General features: G+C 36.8%; 1 protein-coding gene across 1 annotated transcript in view; it reads right to left on the bottom strand.

The window, feature by feature from the left end:
* Positions 1-2583: 2583 nt before the first annotated feature.
* LOC113396355 (uncharacterized) overlaps positions 2584-21578 on the bottom strand; it is a 43721-nt gene continuing 24726 nt past the window's right edge. Inside the window, exons 9-43 of the mRNA XM_026634258.2 lie at positions 21270-21521; positions 21010-21131; positions 20425-20547; positions 19623-19786; positions 19296-19424; positions 19011-19167; positions 18342-18519; positions 18073-18177; positions 17513-17776; positions 17295-17382; positions 16812-16931; positions 16330-16457; positions 15411-15535; positions 15181-15325; positions 14765-14973; positions 14400-14545; positions 13933-14042; positions 13635-13768; positions 13334-13519; positions 13057-13205; positions 12675-12811; positions 12282-12408; positions 11961-12109; positions 11358-11499; positions 11013-11246; positions 10442-10707; positions 9963-10099; positions 9416-9499; positions 9118-9308; positions 8696-8908; positions 8261-8386; positions 7888-7976; positions 7625-7795; positions 7426-7512; positions 2584-5435 (exon numbers count right to left, since the gene is read on the bottom strand). Of these exons, the coding sequence (XP_026490043.2) occupies positions 5305-5435; positions 7426-7512; positions 7625-7795; positions 7888-7976; positions 8261-8386; positions 8696-8908; positions 9118-9308; positions 9416-9499; positions 9963-10099; positions 10442-10707; positions 11013-11246; positions 11358-11499; positions 11961-12109; positions 12282-12408; positions 12675-12811; positions 13057-13205; positions 13334-13519; positions 13635-13768; positions 13933-14042; positions 14400-14545; positions 14765-14973; positions 15181-15325; positions 15411-15535; positions 16330-16457; positions 16812-16931; positions 17295-17382; positions 17513-17776; positions 18073-18177; positions 18342-18519; positions 19011-19167; positions 19296-19424; positions 19623-19786; positions 20425-20547; positions 21010-21131; positions 21270-21521 (5318 nt within the window). The 3' untranslated portion in view covers positions 2584-5304. The remainder of the gene's footprint in view (positions 5436-7425; positions 7513-7624; positions 7796-7887; positions 7977-8260; positions 8387-8695; positions 8909-9117; positions 9309-9415; positions 9500-9962; positions 10100-10441; positions 10708-11012; positions 11247-11357; positions 11500-11960; positions 12110-12281; positions 12409-12674; positions 12812-13056; positions 13206-13333; positions 13520-13634; positions 13769-13932; positions 14043-14399; positions 14546-14764; positions 14974-15180; positions 15326-15410; positions 15536-16329; positions 16458-16811; positions 16932-17294; positions 17383-17512; positions 17777-18072; positions 18178-18341; positions 18520-19010; positions 19168-19295; positions 19425-19622; positions 19787-20424; positions 20548-21009; positions 21132-21269; positions 21522-21578) is intronic.

Below are 21578 nucleotides of genomic sequence, written 5' to 3'. Positions count from 1 at the left end.
TTTATATGAAAGTTTAATTATAAGCATATCAATAAACTGTAGGTCGAATATGACAACGAAAATAAGCTAATGAACATTTTTTCTTCTAAATATTTTTTTTTGGTGAAAAACATTCATTGGGCGCCTTGGGATTAAGACCGACTCATATGCCGTGATGGCAAACGGCATGGCCCTCGTATTTCTATGCTATCGACTTAAAGTCACAGACATGCTTAGACTATTTTATTATTATAAATGAAGATCATATTTCAATATGATATAGATCGATAGAGAATCGATGCAAGGAATAGTAAACTTCATAGTTGGTCTTTTCTAACATTTGAAACACATTATGTTAGTTCAATACAATTATATACCTATATATATATCCTGCCTGAATGTCAACATATATTATCTCTACGTTTTTTTATCGTCTATATAATTTTGCGTTGAATAAAATGCATTATTAAATAATTATAGATTCAATATCTGCAGCATTACCACAAATTAATATGCCATATGACATAATACTGTGAACAAAAAACAAAATATTCTAGACGAGCGGTATAAATATCAGTTAGCTGTCTAACTTTTCTAACCGAATATGCTGCAGAGCTGAGTCTTCCTGTCAGTGACGATAAATGAGGACTCCACTGAATTTTCGAATCCAATCCTATTCCTAAAACACGGCTACATCAAGTCGGCCACTGTTTAAAGATATATTCTAATTTTGCTTTCTAACATTGGGTAGGGTAAAAACTACATATTTTGTTTTTTGAGCATATATATTTATTATACAGGGTTATTGGTAATTCGACGTTTTCCCGTTAGGAGGTGATAGGGGTAACTATTTGCGATAATTTTAACCCTCATATGCATAATGCAAAAGTGAACCATTTTTGAGTTGTCGAATTTTTTAGATTTTTTCAAAATAAGTCAAAAATGCAACTTCAAAAATGTATTAAAAAAAAGTATCATTTAAAATCTATTTTTTTCTTCTGATTTATAAAAACGATTAAACACTGGATATTTTCCAATATTTAAACAATAATTATTGGTCCAAATTTAAAAATGCGAGACGGAAAACGATATTATTTCAATTTGTTTTTTTTTTCCTCAAATATGCCTGAAAAAAAAATAAAAAACATTATGAAATTTGTTCTGCAGATTATTTTAAAAACATAATCGTTTACTTAGCTTTCCGAAAATGTATAAAAACTAGGAATTTATTTCAAAGCAACCGAAATAAAATGATCAGAAAGGACGCTGGTGGAAATTCGTATTCGAACATGACCGAATTCGTACTAAAGGTCGCTCTTTAAAATTCCCATAAAATTGATTTAAAATAATATCCAATGTAAAAAACTTACTTATTTACTTAATTTACATACTTAATACAAATTTAAAACAAAATTTAGATACATAAACAGTTCAGTAGCTAAGTTACAATCAAGATATTTTGTTGCTCGAAGTGCTTCCCCTATTGCGAACGCAAAGTCGCATTCTTTTTCAAATTGTGACTTAACTACCGAACTAGTCAAATTATTCCGCATTGTATTTGAAGCGTTCATAATTCTTATTTTGAATTCTTCTGCGGATGACAGGCGAAATCTAAAAAACGCGATAACTCAAAAATGGTTCACTTTTGCGTGATGCATATGGGGGTTAAAATTATCGCAAATAGTCACCCCTATCACCTCCTAACGGGTATACGTCGAATTACCAATAACCCTGTATATTTATTACTGTGATTTCCTGACCTTTCTGTGATTTTTCACATGCATTGTAAATATTTTTCAGTATTGATTGATATTCCGCATCTGTTATAAAACTACCCCTCGTAAAACCCAATTGCTATGAAAAATAGCCATACCAGACTAGAAGATTCATTAAAATATATTTTTTCAATATCTTGCTTAAAGATGGAAGTATAGAAATAGATCTTTAGTTGCTGGGATCGCTTTTGTTTCAATCTTAAAAAGTGGTAAAACTTTACTAAATTTTAAAAATGATTTCGGGTTCAAACACAGGCAGGCAACAGTGAATTTTCATGTGCTTAATTTGTGTTTATAATTCGTCTCGTGCTCGGCGTTGAAGGAAAACTGCATGTGTCTAATTTCATCGAAATTCTGCCACATGTGCATTCCACCAACCCGCATTGGAGCAGCGTAGTGGAATATGCTCCAAACCTTCTCCTCAAAGGGAGAGAAGGCCTTAGCCCAGCAGTGGGAAATTTACAGGCTGCTAATGTATTTGTATGTATGGATAGATATTAACTTTGTATGTTTTTTAAGGTTTCTGTAGTAAGAACTATGCGTGATTAGGTTAACTGAAGGTTTAATATCAACGAATATATCGCGCAGCGTCTTCTATTATAAGTATTATGCCTATTGGTTTAGTAGTTTAGTTCGGTTGTCGGTTAAGAAACACAAAAAGTTGTCTCATTTATTAATTTAGATTTATCATTAAGTTTCTTTTTAGCGGCATATATATTTAATGCCTGTATAGTATTATATGTATTGATACCCATTTGACGAGGGTTATCACTTACAATTAGTTATACATTATAAATAATAACAATGCTTTGTAAATAATACTCAAATGTTTTGCTGCAATAATCTCTATTCTTTCATTACAACACAGTACAGTATTTACCTACAACAGACACTTATTATTGTCATTGATATTATAATATTCAACGAATTTGAACTACATACATAAACAAATCTCATACATCTAACTTTTGAAAGTGAAACTTTTTTGGACGATGCAAGTGGAATTGCAAGATTAAATTGAAATGAAACGTTTCTATGTAACGTTTTGGTAAAACATTTCTGACTCAAAAAGGTTTCACTTTTCGTCGCATTGCGCTGCGTAGCTTCAATATTTTTAAACATTTCAATGCATTATGTAATATATTAGCTATGATTAAAAATAGGTAAAAGAAAAAAAATAAAATAAATTATTAAATTTTATTATTAATAAAATAACAATGTAACGAAATACAATATTTTAGAAACAATTGATGTTAGTTTTAATAAATTAAAGATTGATTTATAAAAGCACATATATTTGAATACTGTTAATGTATGTTGAAATTTGAACATGAAAATATTCTATAAAAATAAGCAAATAATTTATATTAAGTTCTGCTGTAATATTCAATCTAATAATTTGCACTTATTTTAGGTTTTATATGCACCGTAAAACTGAGATAGCTTTATAAATTAGTTTGAGGAAAACATATTATATCTAATATATTTTTCTATGATGATAATATATATGTAGATATAGTATTAATTATCGTTTTGACATAAAATATTTTTACTATACCTTTTGATAAAATAATATGAATAATTTTAATACTAAACTAAAAGCAAACTTAGGATTCATTGTACGTTTATTTATAAAATTATAAATTAACTTAGTAATTATTCATTAATAGGTTACAAGAACTCTTCAAGTGCCAATTTCAATACAATAAAATCAAAAATAGAATTCGATACGACAAACCGTATATAACCTTGCTATTAAACTCGAAAAAATATGTTAATGATTATTTTATTATTAAAAAAGTCAATAGTACTAAGATTCTTATTTTAAATAACACTTGAAGGTTTAAATAAATAGATCACGTAGGAACTTTTCAAGTGTAACGATACACGTTACAAGTTACAAATCAGCTTAAAAAAAAAAACAAAATATAAATCACAGTTACATAATAATTAATTCAACTTCGATTCATTATATTTTAATTTGTTCATAACATAAAAAAGTTACAAAGTTTATTCTTTTCAATAAAGTCTATATAAAGAATAATTGTACAGTTTGGACATTGTTATTGTTCTGATCAACTGTTAAAAATTAATTTAATTTATGTCCTTGGCATCTTAACCCATGTTTCGTTTTGACACATATTCTAAATAAATTAGCTTACTTTATAACATAAATAATTGAAAACATTGATTCTGACGAAATACCGAACGTTCATTGGACGTCCGTCTTTGTCGACTTCGTTCGACCAATGACCATTCCGATTAAAGCAAAAATTTGTTAATCTAATTTTTATCAGCGTTTCTGAAACTGGATGTGTGTATGTGCAAAAACAGGTATATTTGGTAGTGACATGACGCCACGCACTCTCAAGATCCACAACGACGACTCAAGCGTAACAAATTAAAAAGGGTTGATTTTATAATTGTAACACAATTCATAAAGCAGAAAATAATTATACCAAGTTACAATCACTCATTTTTATATGAAAGTATATTTTATGAATTACTGTTAATATAATTTGTTTAATTGATAACATTTCAATCATTCCTTCAAAGACATTTCGGATATATGATATCTTATCTAAAATCAAAATGTCCTAAAACGGAATGTTTTTATTATAAATATAAGAATAATAATCAAATAAATTCTACTATTAATTATATTTTAATAATATATTTATGAATAAAATTAATCGGTAAGAAAATTCCATAATTAGTTACTAATATATGGTGGTGAATAATATTTATACGTATATAACAACACTGACGTAACTTTTTTTAATTTTGAAATTATTAACATTTTTAACAGTTTTATATTTGAAATATGTATGAGAAAATTTGTAAACGTTCATCTTAATAATATTGAGGTTTTATATTTGTAGCATGTTTCACTTAATATCGAGGATAGAATAAAAGTCGTCGTACTAATCATAAAATTTTTTTCAATTTCGGTAAATTTAACAAGATATTTCAAACTAAATATTTTTGTAACTGGTAACAAATAACTGAAAATATTTCATTACAATAAAATTAGGTGTATTTAAAATGAAAATAAAGGTTAACCTATCCTGATAAGCTTATATAGGTACCAGAATAGAAATACAATTTTTTGATTAGATCGACGACATAAAAAGTTCATTTATTAAATAAAAATATTTTTGAAAACCTAGTTCACATATAATGTTATTATTAGAATGTAAACAAATATTTAAAACTGATATTTAGATATTTTTTTTCTAATTATTGCTACTCTTGACAAGGACTTGAACAAGATTAGAACTATTACTGTACTAATATTACTTCTATTATAAATATAGTATTTCAAATGAAATTGTACATATTATAAAAGATTATTTCAAAATATCTTTATAGGCAATGTTATTATTGTATGTGGATGAATATAAATTTTAAATCAAACAAATAAAGTTATATCGTTAACATAATAACATTGATTTAAATTTTAAACTATTTTAATTTAGTTTAAAAAGGATTTTGAACTTATATTTATACATATATGTATATGTCAAATCCCTGGTCGGCTGATGATTATTTAATTGTTGGAAATAACTCCGCCGGGACCTGGAAGGTAGGACTTGCCTGACAGATATATATCCACGGCTCTGGCAGCCTGTCGGCCTTCTGATATGGCCCATACGACTAAAGACTGACCACGACGACAATCTGAAAACGTTTGTGTTTATATAACTATAACATCACTTGTGTCATACAAAATGTGGTCATTAAGTCATGATTAAAAAATACATTAAACATTTATGCAATTTATACAAATTCCGAACGAAGTGATTCAAATCCATATTTAATATTATAAATGCGAAAGTAACTCTGTCTGTCTGTCTCGCTTTCACGCCAAAACTACTGGACCGATTTAAATGAAATTTGGTACACAAATAGTCTAGAGCCTGGGAAAGGAAAGGCTATGTGCTGTAAAGGGTTGAAAAGGGGGATGAAAGGTTGTAAGTTGTTGAAAATATTGTCGTTTTTAGAACTAGAAGCACGAAACTTATATCTTAGGCTACACTTATAAACTAACATATCATGACACCCACGAAATTCTATCCCTAAAGGGGTGAAATAGGAGATGAACGTTTGTATGGAAGTCCGTAATTTTTTAAGTTAGAAACATGAAACTTTATTTTTAGCATACTGATTAAAAAGGAGTAGATACTTATTTAAGTGTTTCTGCATATTCTACCCCTACGGGGGTGAAATGAAGGTTGAAAGTTTGTATCGAAGTCCATCATTTTTAAGATAGAAACATGAAACTTCATTTTTGGGATACTGATCTAAAATTAGTAGATACGTATTTAAGCGTTTCTAGATAATCTACTACCAAGGGGGTGAAATAAGGGTTAAAAGTTTTTATGGGAGTCAGTCATTTTTTAAGTTGCAAACACGAAACTTCATTTTTAGGTAATGATTAAAAATGAGTAAATACGTATTTAAGTGTTTTTTTAATATTTTACTATTAAGGGTTGAAATAAGGGTTGAAAGTTTTTATGGAAGTCGTCATTTTATAAGCTAAAAATATGAAACTTTATTTGTGGGGTACTGATTAAAAGTGATTAAATACGTATTTAAGTGTTTCTAGATATTCTACCTCTAAGGGGTTTAATAGGGGTTGACATTTTTTATATAGATTAGTCTGGAAGTCCGTCATTTTTTTGTGTTAGTAGCATGAAACTTTAATTATGGGCTACTGATTAAAAATGAGTAGATACGTATTTAAGCTTTTCTTGATATTCCACCTCTGAGGGGGTGAAATAAGGGATGAAAGTTTTTATGGAAGTAGATACGTATTTAAGCGTTTCTGGATATTTTACGCCTAAAGGGAGAAATAGGGGTTGACATTTCGTATACAGGTTAGTCTGGATGTCCGTCATTTTTGAAGTTAGAAATTTTATTTATGGGATGCCATTTAAAAAATGTGTTGATACGTATTTAAACGATTTTGAATATTTTACGCCTAAGGAGGGAAATAGGGTGACATTTCGTATATAGGATAGTGTGGAAGACTGTCATTTTTGAAGTAAGAAGCATGAAACTTTTTTTTCTACTGATTAAAAATGAGTAGATACGATATTTAAGCGTTTCTGAATATTTTACGCCTAAAGGAAAAAAGTAGGGGTTGACATTTCGTACACAGGTTAGTCTGGAAGTCCGTCATTTTGAAGTTAGAAACATGAAATTTTATTTTTGTGCCTCTGATTAAAAATGAGTTCATACGTATTTAAGTGTTTCTGGATATTTTACGCCTAAGGGGAGAAATAGAGTTTGACATTTCGTATACAGGTTAGTCTGGAAGTCCGTCATATTGAAGTTAGAAGCATAAAATTTTATTTCTGGGCTACCGATTAAAAATGAGTTGATTCGCATTTAAGCGTTTCTGGATATTCTACCCTAAGGGCTGAAATTCAGACCAATGTGGTATACAAAGAGGTATTACATTAACGTAATATTTTTAGTTAATTTGTAAATATATTTATATTCTATGCGGGCAAAGCCGCGGGTAACAGCTAGTTATTTAATAATTCCTTCATAAAGGATTTATTAAATAATTTTCTATATGTAATTGAAAAGTGCAAACATTAAATGCACATATTAAGTGGAAAAGTTAGTAATATTTTATGTCATTAACTATGTATTGCCATACCTCCTGCAGCAAATACGTTGCTCATGGGAGTCTTGTAGATGTTGTCCTTCGATGTTTCGAAGTTGCTTCGCGCGTCAAGTGGGAGATCTGCGAACATATGTTACTTAAATAGTTATTGAGTTATAATTTGACATCAAAATGGAACCATTTCACTGGTCAAGCGCTTAAATAATCTGTAAGCGGGACGGGCCGGGCGTACCGAGCTGCGAGGCGACGTAGCGCTCCGGGCCGAGGAAGCCCATGGCGAGCAGCACGAGGTCGGCGGCGAACACGCGGCGCTCGGCGGGCAGCTCGCGCATGTCCCAGCGCCCGCCCGCGCCGCGCGCCCACTCCACCTGCGCCGCCGACACGCCGCACACGTTGCCCGCGCCTCGCGAAAGGAAACGGATATGGTTAGCGCCTCCAGGCGACGATTACAGAATATAGGTGACCGATTCATTTTAGTAATATATATATATATACCGTCATCGAGGAATTCCTTAGTCAGCGTGGAGAATTTCCTTGGGTCATTGCCGAACTTGACCTTCACTTCTTCGTGACCGTAGTCGACCCTGTTACACCGAAATAAATTATGAAATATCTCATTTAATAATATATTGTTATCAGACACGGGTCATAAATCATAATCATTAGACATTCAGTGTTGGGAACGAACACGTACGTAACAAGTTTGCGTTTAAACTAAGTAATTAATATATCTGATATTAAACTTTTCCCTCTCAAAGTAATCGAATAATTTTACTTTAGTTATAAAATCATTAAATTACATGCCAATTGTATGTTACACTCTGTTTAAATGTTTTTTTCTTTTCTATATAACAAATAAAGCAAATACCTGAACACTCTGGGCCACTGTGGCCACGGATTGTCTTGTCCTCTGGTTTTCTTAGGCTCGGGGAGGATCTCGAATGTCGTGATGGACTTGGCACCTTGCCGAAGCGCTGTCGCTATACAGTCACACCTATTAGTAAAAAATATATTTCCTGATTAATAGTATTGCCATTTGTCAAACATTGTAATAAAACTGGAGTCGATTATGTTAATACTAAGAAGTAAATATCATCACAAAATATAGACATCATACAACAAAAACTCTTTCATAACTTATACTTAAATCATATAATAACCAAATACAAAAACAAAAAATCTTATTAGGAATAGCAGAATATTAAAACTGTATACTTTTGTGTGCTATAATTCCAATAATTTCGCCTAATATAAAATATCTTAGCAGACTAGTGCTCGTGTCGGCCGCGCGCGCCGTACGCACCCGGTGTCGCCGCCGCCGATGATGAGCACGTCCTTGTCCTTGGCGGACAGCACGGGCGCGTCCTTGGCGGCGTGTCCGGGCGCGGGGCCGGCCTGGCGCTTCTGCCAGCCCTCGAGGAACTCCATGGCGAAGTGGATGCCGCCCAGCTGCCGACCCTTCAGCGGCAGGTCGCGCGGCCACGTTGCACCCATGCAGAGGACTAGAGCGTCGTATCTGGACACGGAATCGGGTCTTTAGTAGAGTACCAAATAAAAATATATTTGAAAAAAAAAAAAAAACATGGAACAGAACACAACAGTTTAATTTCACATTGTCGTCACTTAAAAAAATGTTGCTGGTTAAATAATCTTAGTATACCGCTAATTAGGCACCAATAAAATAAAATTCTTAAATGGAACATGCATAATATTAATGTATCTCACTCGTTAGCCAGCTCGGCTGCAGAAATATCTTTTCCAACATCGATGTTACATTTGAACGAAATGCCCTCAGCAGTCATCAGCTTGATCCTTCGACCCACGACTTCCTTGCTCAGCTTCATACTCGGAATTCCATATTGCAGCAAACCACCGGGACGATCGTTACGTTCGAATACTGTCACCGCGTATCCAGCCTATAAACAAAAATAAAGTTAGTGTTTATTTGTTAAAAATATATCGGTGTCCGTCCACGTTTAGAATTTGCTATCCGAAAAGACTAGTCTCTAGTTTATGTTTATACCTTGTTTAATTGATGAGCGCAAGCCAACCCGGCCGGGCCCGAACCGACGATAGCGACAGTTTTTCCATTGCGATGCTCTGGAATCTGTTAAAAATAAATATTCATCAAATCCTTTATTCATACAATTATAATTTTACAATCACATTTAAATACTTTTATATAATCAAACGAGCCGAGATGGCCCAGTGGTTAGAACGCGTGCATCTTAACCGATGATTGCGGGTTCAAACCCAGGCAGGCACCACTGAATTTTCATATGCTTAATTTGTGTTTATAATTCATCTCGTGCTCGGCGTTGAAGGAAAACTGCATGTGTCTAATTTCAACGAAATTCTGCCACATGTTTATTCCACCAACCCGCATTGGAGCAGCGTGGTGGAATATGCTCCAAACCTTCTCCACAAAGGAAGAGGAGGCCTTTAGTCCAGCAGTGGGAAATTTACAAGGTCAATATATATAAGGAATACATAATGGTGACAGAAAGTATTTACAGTCGCAGTTTAGATACATTTGGCTAGCCAGGCCCCAGGTTAGAGTGTGGGCGTACCTCGGGGCTGATCCAGCCACTCTCGAAGGCGTGGTCGATGATAGCGCACTCGATGTTCTTGATGGTGACGGGCGGCTCGGAGATGCCGAGCACGCACGCGCCCTCGCACGGCGCCGGGCACACGCGCCCCGTGAACTCTGGGGATTAAGTCATTAGTTTTGTGAGAAACTTCTATTTACACATCGTTGCCTATGGGAGGTAGACATAAATAGTACTTTTTGTATTAGTGATTATAAATTTGACGGCCTCCTCGTAGGAACCGTCCACTTACACTATTGGAGTTTTCAGAAAATAACAGGTGTAAGTAATGAGCTCTTTAAAAAAACCACTAAAAAAGTTCGTTTATGCATACGACTAAGCAAATGTATATAATTTTATTTGATGTTTTTGTGGTATCGAAACCTAAAATTTTCAGGCAAAAGCTATTTATAATCTCTTTCGTGAGTGGCCCTCAGAGGGCACGAGGACGTGAAACGAACCGGGGAAGTTGTTGGTCTGCAGCAGCATGGCGAGCGCCTGCCGCCAGTCGGCGCGGTACACCAGGTCGTTCCACTTGGGGATGATGTTGCCGAGCGGGCAGCCGTGCGCGCCCTGGCAGAAGGGCACCCCGCACTCCATGCAGCGCGCCGCCTGCACGCGCAGCCCGCGCCGCACGCCCGACAGGTTGTAGATCTCGTCCCAGTCGTTCAGCCGCTTCTCCGCCGGCCGGTACAGCGACGTCTCGCGCGGGTACTTGATGAAGCCCCTGCGCGCCGACGGTAAACGCGTTACAACTACTTTTAAAAACTTAAAAACGGGCCTGTAGGTGACGCCTTGCGTATTGTAACATCGTGCTTGATGGTTGTTGAAAGAATTTATTATTAAAAAAAAACAAGAAATAAAAGTTGTGAGTAAAATAGAAATATTGTTTTACTTTTAAAATAATGGTGTAGCAACGAAGTACTTAGATTAGGCGCCACGCACGTACAACGGAGCAGAATGTGGCAGTTGGTCTCACTTCGGTCTATAATTTGGGTAATTGAACAACAAAGAACTGAAAACCTGTCTAACCTGGTCTTATCCAAAATCTTTTCGAGGTTTTTCTTATCCAACTCTACATTCCGAACTGCTTCCTCGATGTCTACGACGCCATTCTCATCGGGCTTGCCATTACTCTCGAGTTTCGGCGTGGCTTGCTTAAGAGCTATCTGTTTCAGAGCTCGCTGGTACTCGTAAGGGAATACCTTGACGAACATTTTGGCTGGTTCTGGCCAGGTTTCGAGAAGATTCTTCGCAATTATCGAGCTAAAAAAGAATTATACATTTATATATGTATTTTTAACTAATATAATTTATAATATTTATGGATAGCGACCAATATAAATTAAAAACATTATTTTAATATTCTATTCTTACCCAGTATATTCTACAAATTCTTCCAACAGTTTTTGCACTTCGTCCAAATCCTCCTTTTTCTCTAACGGCAACAGCTCTACCATTTCAGGGTTGCACTTACTCTTGAATGAGCCGTCGATATCGTACACGTAAGCGACACCACCTGGAGAAACGAGGCGAATAAAGATTGATAAGTTGAATCGTGAAAATAATAATAAATATTTTTGAGAATAAAAGCTTGCTAAGAGTTGAGATCCGAGATGGCCCAGTGGATACAACGCGTGCTTCTTAACCGATGATTTCGGGTTCAAACCCAGGCTGGCACCACTGAATTTTCATGTGCTTAATTTGTGTTTATAATTTATTTCGTGCTCGGCGGTGAAAGAAAACATCGTGAGGAAACCTGCATGTGTCTAATTTTAACGAAATTCTGCCACATGTGTATTCCACTCACCCGCATTGGAGCAGCGTGGTGGAATATGCTCCAAACCTTCTCCTCAAAGGGAGAGGAGGCCTTAGTCCAGCAGTGGGACATTTATAGGCTGCTAATGAGTAATGATGAAGAGTTGAGATCGCAGGTTCGATGAATATTTATTGATAGAAGCCGCCGAGGCGGACACTCACCGCTCATGCCGGCGGCGAAGTTCCTGCCGACGAGGCCGAGCACGAGCACGACGCCGGCCGTCATGTACTCGCACGCGTGGTCGCCCGCGCCCTCCGCCACCGCCACGCAGCCCGAGTTGCGCACGCAGAACCGCTCCGACGCGATGCCCCTGCACCCGAATGGGCTCCCGTATTAGACACTCCCTCATAACAACGTCACAGCCATAGATAATGGAATATGATGATATAATATTACCTTTAATAAAACAAAAATACTACAAATAATTATTTAAATTAGTAGCAGAGTAAAGTGTATGTATTTTTTCGTTTGCAAAAACATACCTGAAGTAAGCTCTTCCAGAGGTAGCCCCGTAGAGACATACATTGCCCACGATCACATTTAAATGTGACTCAAATGGTGAATTCTTAGGTGGATAAATTATGACCTTGCCCCCGGAGAGACCCTTTCCTGAAATAAGACGTGTACTTTAATTGCTATATTTTTTTTTTTATAAACTTACTCCCATTCAGATAACATTATATTGAAAGCAACTATCAATAGCCTCACTGTTTTCGTAGCTAATAAGACTGCGGACACAAATAACCTAGGTTCAAATCTCAGATATTGAGTCGAGAATTTCTCAATACTCAATAGTCTTTTTAATGTTAAATTCTTCTCTCATAGTTAGGAAACAGTTATTAATAGCGTAATTTCATTAAAAACAGTTAACTCACCGACATAATCATTGGCGTCGCCTTCGAGTGTAACTGTGATTCCCTTTGAGAGGAAAGCGCAAAAGCTCTGACCCGCAGAACCAGTCAGTGAAATATTTATTGATGTACCGTCAGGCAAGCCACCCTCGCCAAATTTCCTGTAACATAGATAAATAATTTGCAAAAGGTAAATAACCTTTTCAGCCTTTGATTAAGTTTGTCGTCATATATAAACTAGAAAACAATTTAAACATGTTGGTCTATTGGTCTTGACCATAGAGAGATCGGAACCAGATACATTTTACTAACATATTAAATCTTTTTAATATAATATCAATACGTTTTCAATAATAATTTTATTTACACTAAAATGAATGAAGATGGATATATATTTAAATCTTACATGGCAATGTGGTAAGAAAGCGTGGATGTGAAGGCGCGGTCTTCGTTCGTGATTTTCATGGCAATGTCAATTTTCTGCTGAGTGCCATCCAGTATACCGCTGCACTGCTGGATTATCTGGTTATCTAGACGTTTCTCTAATTGGAAGTCCTGCGAATAGCAAATGATCAAAGAATCAGCGTCTCGATAACGATAATTATATATTAACATAGGTTTAATGATTACATCACAGTAACGAGTCCACCTATTGTTAGCACACAGCATGGCATAGGCCGTACCTGCGGCTTGGAGCCCCCGACGATGTTGACGCCGGGCCGCATGTGCAGCGCGTTTTTGAGTATGAGCCCGAGGTTGAGCAGGCGCGCCTTGGGGTTGTCGTTGCGCTCGCGCACTTTGAGCAGGTCGGTGCGGCCCACCAGCTCCCCGAAGCGCCGCACGCCCACCTCCGACATGTGCACGCGCACCTGCACCGAGCGGTATACATTTTTTATTTAATTAGTTGATTTTATTGTATAACATGGTTTGGTAACATTATCATCGATGTCCTTTTAAATTAAAATCAGTTTTAAATGTACCGACCTCTTCCGCTAACATGAACAGATAGTTGATGACGTGTTCCGGCTTGCCGGCGAATTTCTTGCGAAGAACGGGATCTTGCGTCGCAATGCCCACAGGACACGTGTTCAGGTGACATTTTCTCATCATTGTACAACCTAAAAAAACGTTAAATATTTATAATAAAAGGTATTAATATTAGAACAATTTACAGATTAAAATTAAATAAAACGTTAATCAAATAACCAGATAGAAAATGAAAATCCATATCTCATTTTATCAAGTAATTTTATTGGCTGATTAAAAACAATATAAGACATACCTAATGCAATGAGGGGCGCAGTACTAAAGCCGAACTCGTCCGCACCGAGCAGCGCCGCCACCATCACATCGAAACCAGTTCGAATCTGTCCATCCGCTTGAACCACGACTCTGTAGACAAGGAGATATATTTTTCAATAATCTTGGACTTTAAAACCTTTAAAGTGGCGAAACAACACTTGCCGGTTTCTTAATCAAACTTTACTGCTCACTCAAAGATTTTACTGTTCTGTCCTTAAAAAGCTATCTTGAGTTTAAAAATTTAAATCTTTATGATTTGTTTAAAGTACTGTCAGTAATAAATTTGTGTATTTGCTCCGTTTTTTAATAAATAAAATACTGCTAAGGTGTCAACAACTTAAATTATAATTTATTCAATAAGGTTTTCTAAAGCCCTTTGAATCTTTGATAATAGATCAATTTGAATTAACATATTTCAATAATATGACATATACAGATGTAGCTCACCGTGACCGCAGGTCGTTGAGCACGAGCACCTGGTGCGTCTCGGCCACGCCCAGCTCCCACGGCAGCCCCGCGCTCTTGATGCCGGTCCACGAGCTGGCGCCCGTGCCGCCGTCGTGCCCCGAGATCACGATGTGCTCCGCCTTGCCCTGGAGTTATAATACTATAATACTAACGTGCTAATACGAACTGATCCACGACTTCACTCATAACAAACTAAACTGTACGTACATTTGAAATATATACGTGTATATTACATTAAATTATATACCTATTATTACAAAGTGAAGTGAGTAGTAAAGATGACATTTGTAAAAAAATAAACGCTCGGCCAATGAAAATATTACGCCTTCTATATGCAGGCGTACCTTGGCGACGCCCGAGGCGACGACGCCCACGCCGACCTCGGAGACGAGCTTGACGGAGATGCGCGCGCGCGGGTTGGCGCACTTCAGGTCGTAGATGAGCTCGGCCAGGTCCTCGATGGAGTAGATGTCGTGGTGCGGCGGCGGGGAGATCAGCCCCACGCCCGCCACGGAGCACCGCGTCTTCGCTATTTCCTCCGTCACCTTGTAGCCTGTGTATATAACGTTATATAGGACCATCAAATCCTCAAATGATATTGTCATTTCTCATAAATGAGTTGAAATATTAAAAACATGTTTTAAAATTATTAAATAAGCTCATACACACGGTCAGGGTGACTACAATTTACCTTAAATTTTATAAATATATTTTTTCTTCAATGAATAACAGAATATCAAATAATAGTATAATAACTGACCGGGTAATTCTCCGCCCTCCCCGGGTTTGGCTCCCTGCGCCATCTTGATTTGTAAGTCATCAGCGTGCGCTAAATAGGACGCGGTCACTCCGAACCGTCCGGATGCCACTTGCTTTATGGCCGAACGCTTGTTGAATTCAGGATCCTGTTGAGTTAAATTGATATCATAAATGAAACTTTTTTTCAGACAGTTAAGGTCATTCTTTTTTAATAAAAACATATTGACGAACCTGATTGAGATACCGATCAGCGTTTTCTCCGCCCTCTCCGGTATTAGATTTTCCTCCCACACGATTCATGGCGACCGCGAGCGTTGTGTGCGCCTCCAGAGATATTGAGCCGAAAGACATAGCACCTGAATTATCAAACAATTTTCAATGGAATTTATGGTACAATATCAAAATGCCCATAAAGTGTTAAGTTAATGTCGAAAATCCAATTAATTTAATACATTTAGCATGATAGGTTGCTAGTAAATGTGTGGCTCAAAGGTTTAATTATTGCATATAAATTAAAAAATATTTTTATATCTGGAGAAAGCTAAATTCGCATGTCGGTTTAATAGACCGTTGTTAGTATTAGTATATGAATTTATTTTATGAGTTATTATAATTTAATTTGTATTTAAATAATATATATAAGTTTGCTATATATATATATGTCGGTTTGAATTGTAATTTTGTAGTGAAACACAGATAAAAGTTTGCCCATGGTCTATAGATTTAGATAGTTTGAACAGCCAATATCAAAAATTTATAGTTAAAGACATTTATCTGACTATCCGCTTCGCAATGAACGATTTTTTTTTATGCACCTAATTTGGAATCAGGTTATATCTTTTCAAATTTTCATTCAACATCGCGTAAAAGACAATAGAAATCATTATATTAAAGACCCAATAAAACTAAAATATTATCCGAATAAGGATAAACAATTAATCGAAGAATACGGCTTCGCAAATAACCTATCCTTTTTTTACTAATCTATAATAGGTAAAAATTGTTATTACGAGTGTACCTTAAATATAGACTAGAAAAATATTTTTAGATAAAATACAGTCTCAGTTCAGCTACTAATCGAGTGAACAAATATCAGCCTAATTAAATTTAGCCGGTGACAGCGGAAACCCATATGACAAGGCGTGCGAACCGGTGGCAAACCGCTTGACGATCTCCGCGGCGGGCTCGACCTCGGCCAGCGGCAGCGGCTCGTCCAGCTTCACGAGCTCCAGCTGCCCGCGCAGCGTGCACGCGCGCACCGACTCCAGCGCGCTCTCCCTGCGCACACGGAGCGTCATTGCTTTGGACGTATATTCTCTTCAACATTCTTTAATTATAAATACATATATAACTTTGAAGCTAACTCCTCCCATGATACGGATGAAATGTCAAACTATATATGACGTCTTACCAGCACAGTCATCAAAAAACAGGTGTAAAAAAGAACGATATGTAAGGTGAATGATAATAAGAGGAAAACTGAGTAATCGAAGATATGACTAGCCAGATGAATAAAAATTTTTTTGGAGAGGTTCAAAATAAATGGGGTAGGGAAGGACAAGGATAAAATCAGGAATAAATCTGAAACGGCGAGTGTTACTGTAGACGTAAGCGCGGCGTGCGAGGAGTCACCTGAAGCGGTCGTAGGCGGAGGCGCTGTTGCCGACGGCGGCCTCCTGCAGGTTGGCGATGGACAGCGGGTCGTTGATGTGCTTCTCGCCGCCCGCGCGCCAGTGGTAGTTGCCCGGGTTCCTGCACACCCCTAGCGATCACTACCTCGATCGTCGACACGACGACCAATTACATTCTTGTGATAAAAAAACTATTTTTTATAAACAGCAAAACCAAACAGTAATAGTAGGATTGTATTGTTAGACACAAGGGTCATACCACCTTAACTCCCATATTTCTGAAAACAAATGTCTATGAGGAGTGGTGGCCACTCATTTGGCCACATTATCTGGCCTGATTGACAACGTTACGGAAAAATAATTTAATATAAAAAAAAATACATGCATAGAAATAAAAATCTGGGAATCATAATCGCATTTAACGGCTGATTTAAAAGGGCTATAATCGTATTCATTTACATATTTATATACATCATGCTCATACCTCAAGACCAGCATATCGCGACAGTCACCGTAAGTCAATGCATGCCTGTCAAACGTTTCCTGAGACATAATCTCAAAATTAACGCCACCTGTAAATAAAGACAATTTGAAACTGTCCATCAAGTGTAGAAAAAAACACCACATTTCTCAAAAATTTTAAAATACAGTACGATTTTTATTTTTATTGCATTATGGATTACGATCTGTGTTTCCCCTTACCGATCCTCGATTGCGTGCCGCGAAAGCACTTGTCGATGACCTCTTCACTGAGTCCGACTGCCTCGAAAATCTGTGCGCTCTTGTAGGATTGCAGCATGCTGATCCCCATCTTGGCCATTACCTTGGCGAGGCCGGTCTCGATGGCTTTTTGGTATGCCAAGTATATGTCATTGTCGGTTAGGTTCTGGTCGATCAGGTTGTCGTTGCGCAGAGAAAAAGCTAGCTCGAAAGCCAGGTAGGGACAGATGGCGTCAGCCCCGTAGCCTGATACAAGGAAATATTATGACATGAAAATGCACATCATTGTTTGGTTTTTTATTTTTATTTTTATATTTTGTATGTTTAAATAAAGCCGTTGATCACATACACATATGGATAAGACATTATCATATAATTCCACCATTAGCATATAATCAATTCATACACTTTTGCATGACATTACATTGTCGTTACATTATTATTTTAAATAAAATCATCAATTATTTTGTAAAAAAATATTACATTCATAATTGTTTTAGGAGAACGTATATGAAATTGAAACAATAGGTATAAGTACTTACCAAGTAAAACGCACATGTGGTGTACCTCTCGAGCTTCCGCAGTTTCCACTATGATTCCCACTTTCATGCGTTGACGCGTTTCGATCAAATGATGGTGGACGGCGCCTGTACATAATATGGTACGGTAAGAAAAGAGTAATATATATATGTTACTCATATACGTAACTACGATCTCAATACGAACTACAGACTTATCAGTCAGTGTTACAGCCAGTGTTTATAGGCAGCGGCCTGCCGACACTGCAGGTTGGATAAAAAGGAGCCAATACCGAGCGCCAGCAGCGAGCTGACGGGCACGCGCGCGGGCCCGGCGGCGCGGTCGGACAGCACGAGCAGCTGGCAGCCCGCCGCCGCCGCCGCCAGCGCCGCGTGCGCGATGTGCGTCAGCGCCGGCTCCAGCCCGTGCGGCCCGGCGCCGATGGCGAACGTGCAGTCCAGCACCCGCGTCTGCCGAACCCAGGCCACGAGCCTTTAGCGTATATGATAACGCACCGGGAGATGTAATCGATTTGCCATCGGAAAATATAAACAATTTTTGTACGGAGACGCCTGGATTTATGTTCGGGTTCCAACGCAGGACTGATTCAATTTAAAAGAGCAATTATGCGAGTATCTTGCCGCTGTTTTCCGAAACGGTGGTAGAATATTGGTGGTGAAATATTGACGATTCATAAATGTTTTATAATTAAGTTTACTTGAATATAATACATTTCTTCATTAAACGAGAGAACTAGTTTCTTCCAGGAAACAAACTTTTAGATTTTTTTAAATGTATACTACGGCTAACAATTTGTCTCAAAATTATTAAGTACTTTATCAACGAGAGACGATAATAAGAATTATAATCTAAATTTAAAAAACCATTATTATCTACGTAAAATTAGACGTCTTAGCTTATAAAAACGTTTCTATAAAATCGTATATTTTAATTATACTACCTTCCATCCTCGATGAGAAGTCCGCTTTAGAGCCTCGAGATCAGGTAGGGAGAGGATGGGCTGGGGTAGAAATATGCGATGTACGAAATCAGCGCTCGGCTGCAGGATGTTGGCGGTGGGGCCGATCGGGCACAGCAGGGACATCACGATCTTCTCGCTGGAAAAGGAACAGACACGTTAACCTACTGCCACAGATTAGTCCTTTTGTGCGTGATTATAAGATTTACTGATACCATTTGTGTGCTGTATAAAAAAATATTGTAGATAAGAGTAATTAATAGTTACCGAAAAGGATCGATAGGCGGGTTGGTCACTTGCGCGAACAGCTGCTTGAAGTATTCGTAGGGGAGCGGCTGGAAGCGCGACAGACACGCCAGCGGCGCGTCGTTGCCCATGCTGCCCAGGGCCTCCTTCCTGCACACGCACGTTTTACGTCAGCACAGTAGCACTGATAGCACACTTACACTTTTTGTTGTTACTAAAATTATAGAAATTAAAAATAGTTGTCAGAAATTAATGAGTGATACCAACCGACACCATTTAATGGAGAAAAAGGTAAATATTAAGGGTTTCTTATTCTCATTAAGAACATTAGTTTCGCGGTGCACTTACTTGTTCTGTATCATAGGTAGCAATAACATGTTGATGGATTCAATGGTGTATCCGAACAGGCCCAGCCGCTTGTCGCCGAGCCCGGAGATGGCACTGTGATCGTATCCGTTGCTTTGGACGTCCACTTGAGGGGAGATTGACTTGTGGATGTCCTCCATCGTTATCTGCAAATAATAACGTATTTTTACTTTAATTTCTCTGTATTGTTTGTGTGTGATGATACAAAGTTGAAACAAGTTGTTTTGGCTTTTTATTTTGTATTAATAACAGAAACAAAAAAAAATTTAACAGGAAATATTGTCAACATCATTATTTTTGTTACCGACATAGAAAAACTTGTAACATGAATAGTACTTTCACAAAAATGCGACGGTATCTGCTTGGTTTAATTGAGTATGTTCAAAAGCGGGAAATGACACGATTCCAGCTGTAAAATTTATGTCCCGGTAAAGTTAACGTCTATTTAAAATGTATATATACTTAATATATAATTCATACATATATAACTCACCATCTACAAATATAGATATATATTCCAACATATAATGCAGCATGGAAAAGAGATGATAATATTTAGCTTATCACTCTACAGGAAGGAATTATGAATATAGATATTTCTTCTTTAATTTTGATGAACATATGTAATTTTTTATGCTTATTGTCACTGAGTTCTAGTTAAATACTCAGTTCGTTATAATTAATTATATGTTCAAGAATCCCTACTCTGACAGGTGTTGAGTATTTACCATAAAACTATGTATATACAGGTTGGTTTTCTGTAAATTGTATAAACATAAGGCACCTGTTCCTGCAGCCACTGCGAGTGCGGGCGGCTTTGCGCGATCTTTAACTTAAGCTCCACGTCTTCGATGATCTTCTTCTCTTGCGTATCGACTAGTAACATTCGTCCGGGCTTTAGACGACTCTGTAAAAGGAGGCAAAGTTATGGTAAGAAGGAAACGTAGACATTGTATCCGTAAAAGGAACGGAAAGGAATATATGTTATATTTTTAGAGATTGATTAAATTGCTTAATAGTACTTAGTCATGAATAAAAAGCCACGATGTCCCTGTGAAACCAAAGAACTCACGATGAAATCTAGGCAAGGACCACATCACTTTTCGAGTTCTTAATTTACGTATATAATTCATCTAGTTCTCGGCCGTGAGTAAAACTGCATGTGTTGAATGAAATTCTGCCACATAAGTACCCAACCCGCTCTGGGGGAGCGTGTTGACATTAAGGAGCAGTTGCTTTTCTACTAATAACCCATTGATATGTAAAATATTTGATGTACACCAAATTTATGATATGATATTCTGTAGTTAATACTTAATTTTAAATAGCACCAAAATAGTATCTAATAATATATAATATCTTTGCTGACCTTTAATATAACTTTTTCTGGGTCGACATCATAAACCCCAACTTCGGACGCCATCACAAGTATATTTTCATTTGTTACGTAGAAACGAGATGGTCTCAAACCATTTCTATCTAATATGGCACCTGTAAGAAAATTTAATAATGAATTTTATATTCTCATGGCTATTTCGTAAATTTAGCAAGGAATACAGAAGGCTGCTTTTACAAACCGCTTATTGTAATCTATAAAAATCAGATAGGGGTGGCTGGTGTTATGCTTACCGATATATCTTCCATCAGTAAATGAAACTAGAGCAGGTCCGTCCCAGGGTTCCATAGCACACGACGCCCACTGATAATAGTCTCTCTTTTCTTTTGGCATAGTAGGATCATTGTGCCAAGCTTCAGGTACCATCGTCATCACCGCTTCCGGCAGCGTCCTATTTCCGCAATGTAGCAAGAATTCGAGAACACAATCTGCTGAGCCGGAATCGGATAGATTCGGTTCCACAACTGGGTATAGCTTCTTCAGATCTGAAATAAAATGTTAATCATTTAATACAACATTTTTAATTTGTTGTTTACCATACA

This window comes from Vanessa tameamea, chromosome 6 (genome assembly GCF_037043105.1).
Source record: "Vanessa tameamea isolate UH-Manoa-2023 chromosome 6, ilVanTame1 primary haplotype, whole genome shotgun sequence".
NCBI classification, from domain to species: Eukaryota; Metazoa; Arthropoda; class Insecta; order Lepidoptera; family Nymphalidae; genus Vanessa; species Vanessa tameamea.
The sequence above is the reverse complement of the archived record's forward strand: the minus strand, read 5'-3'. Positions and strand labels throughout refer to the sequence as shown.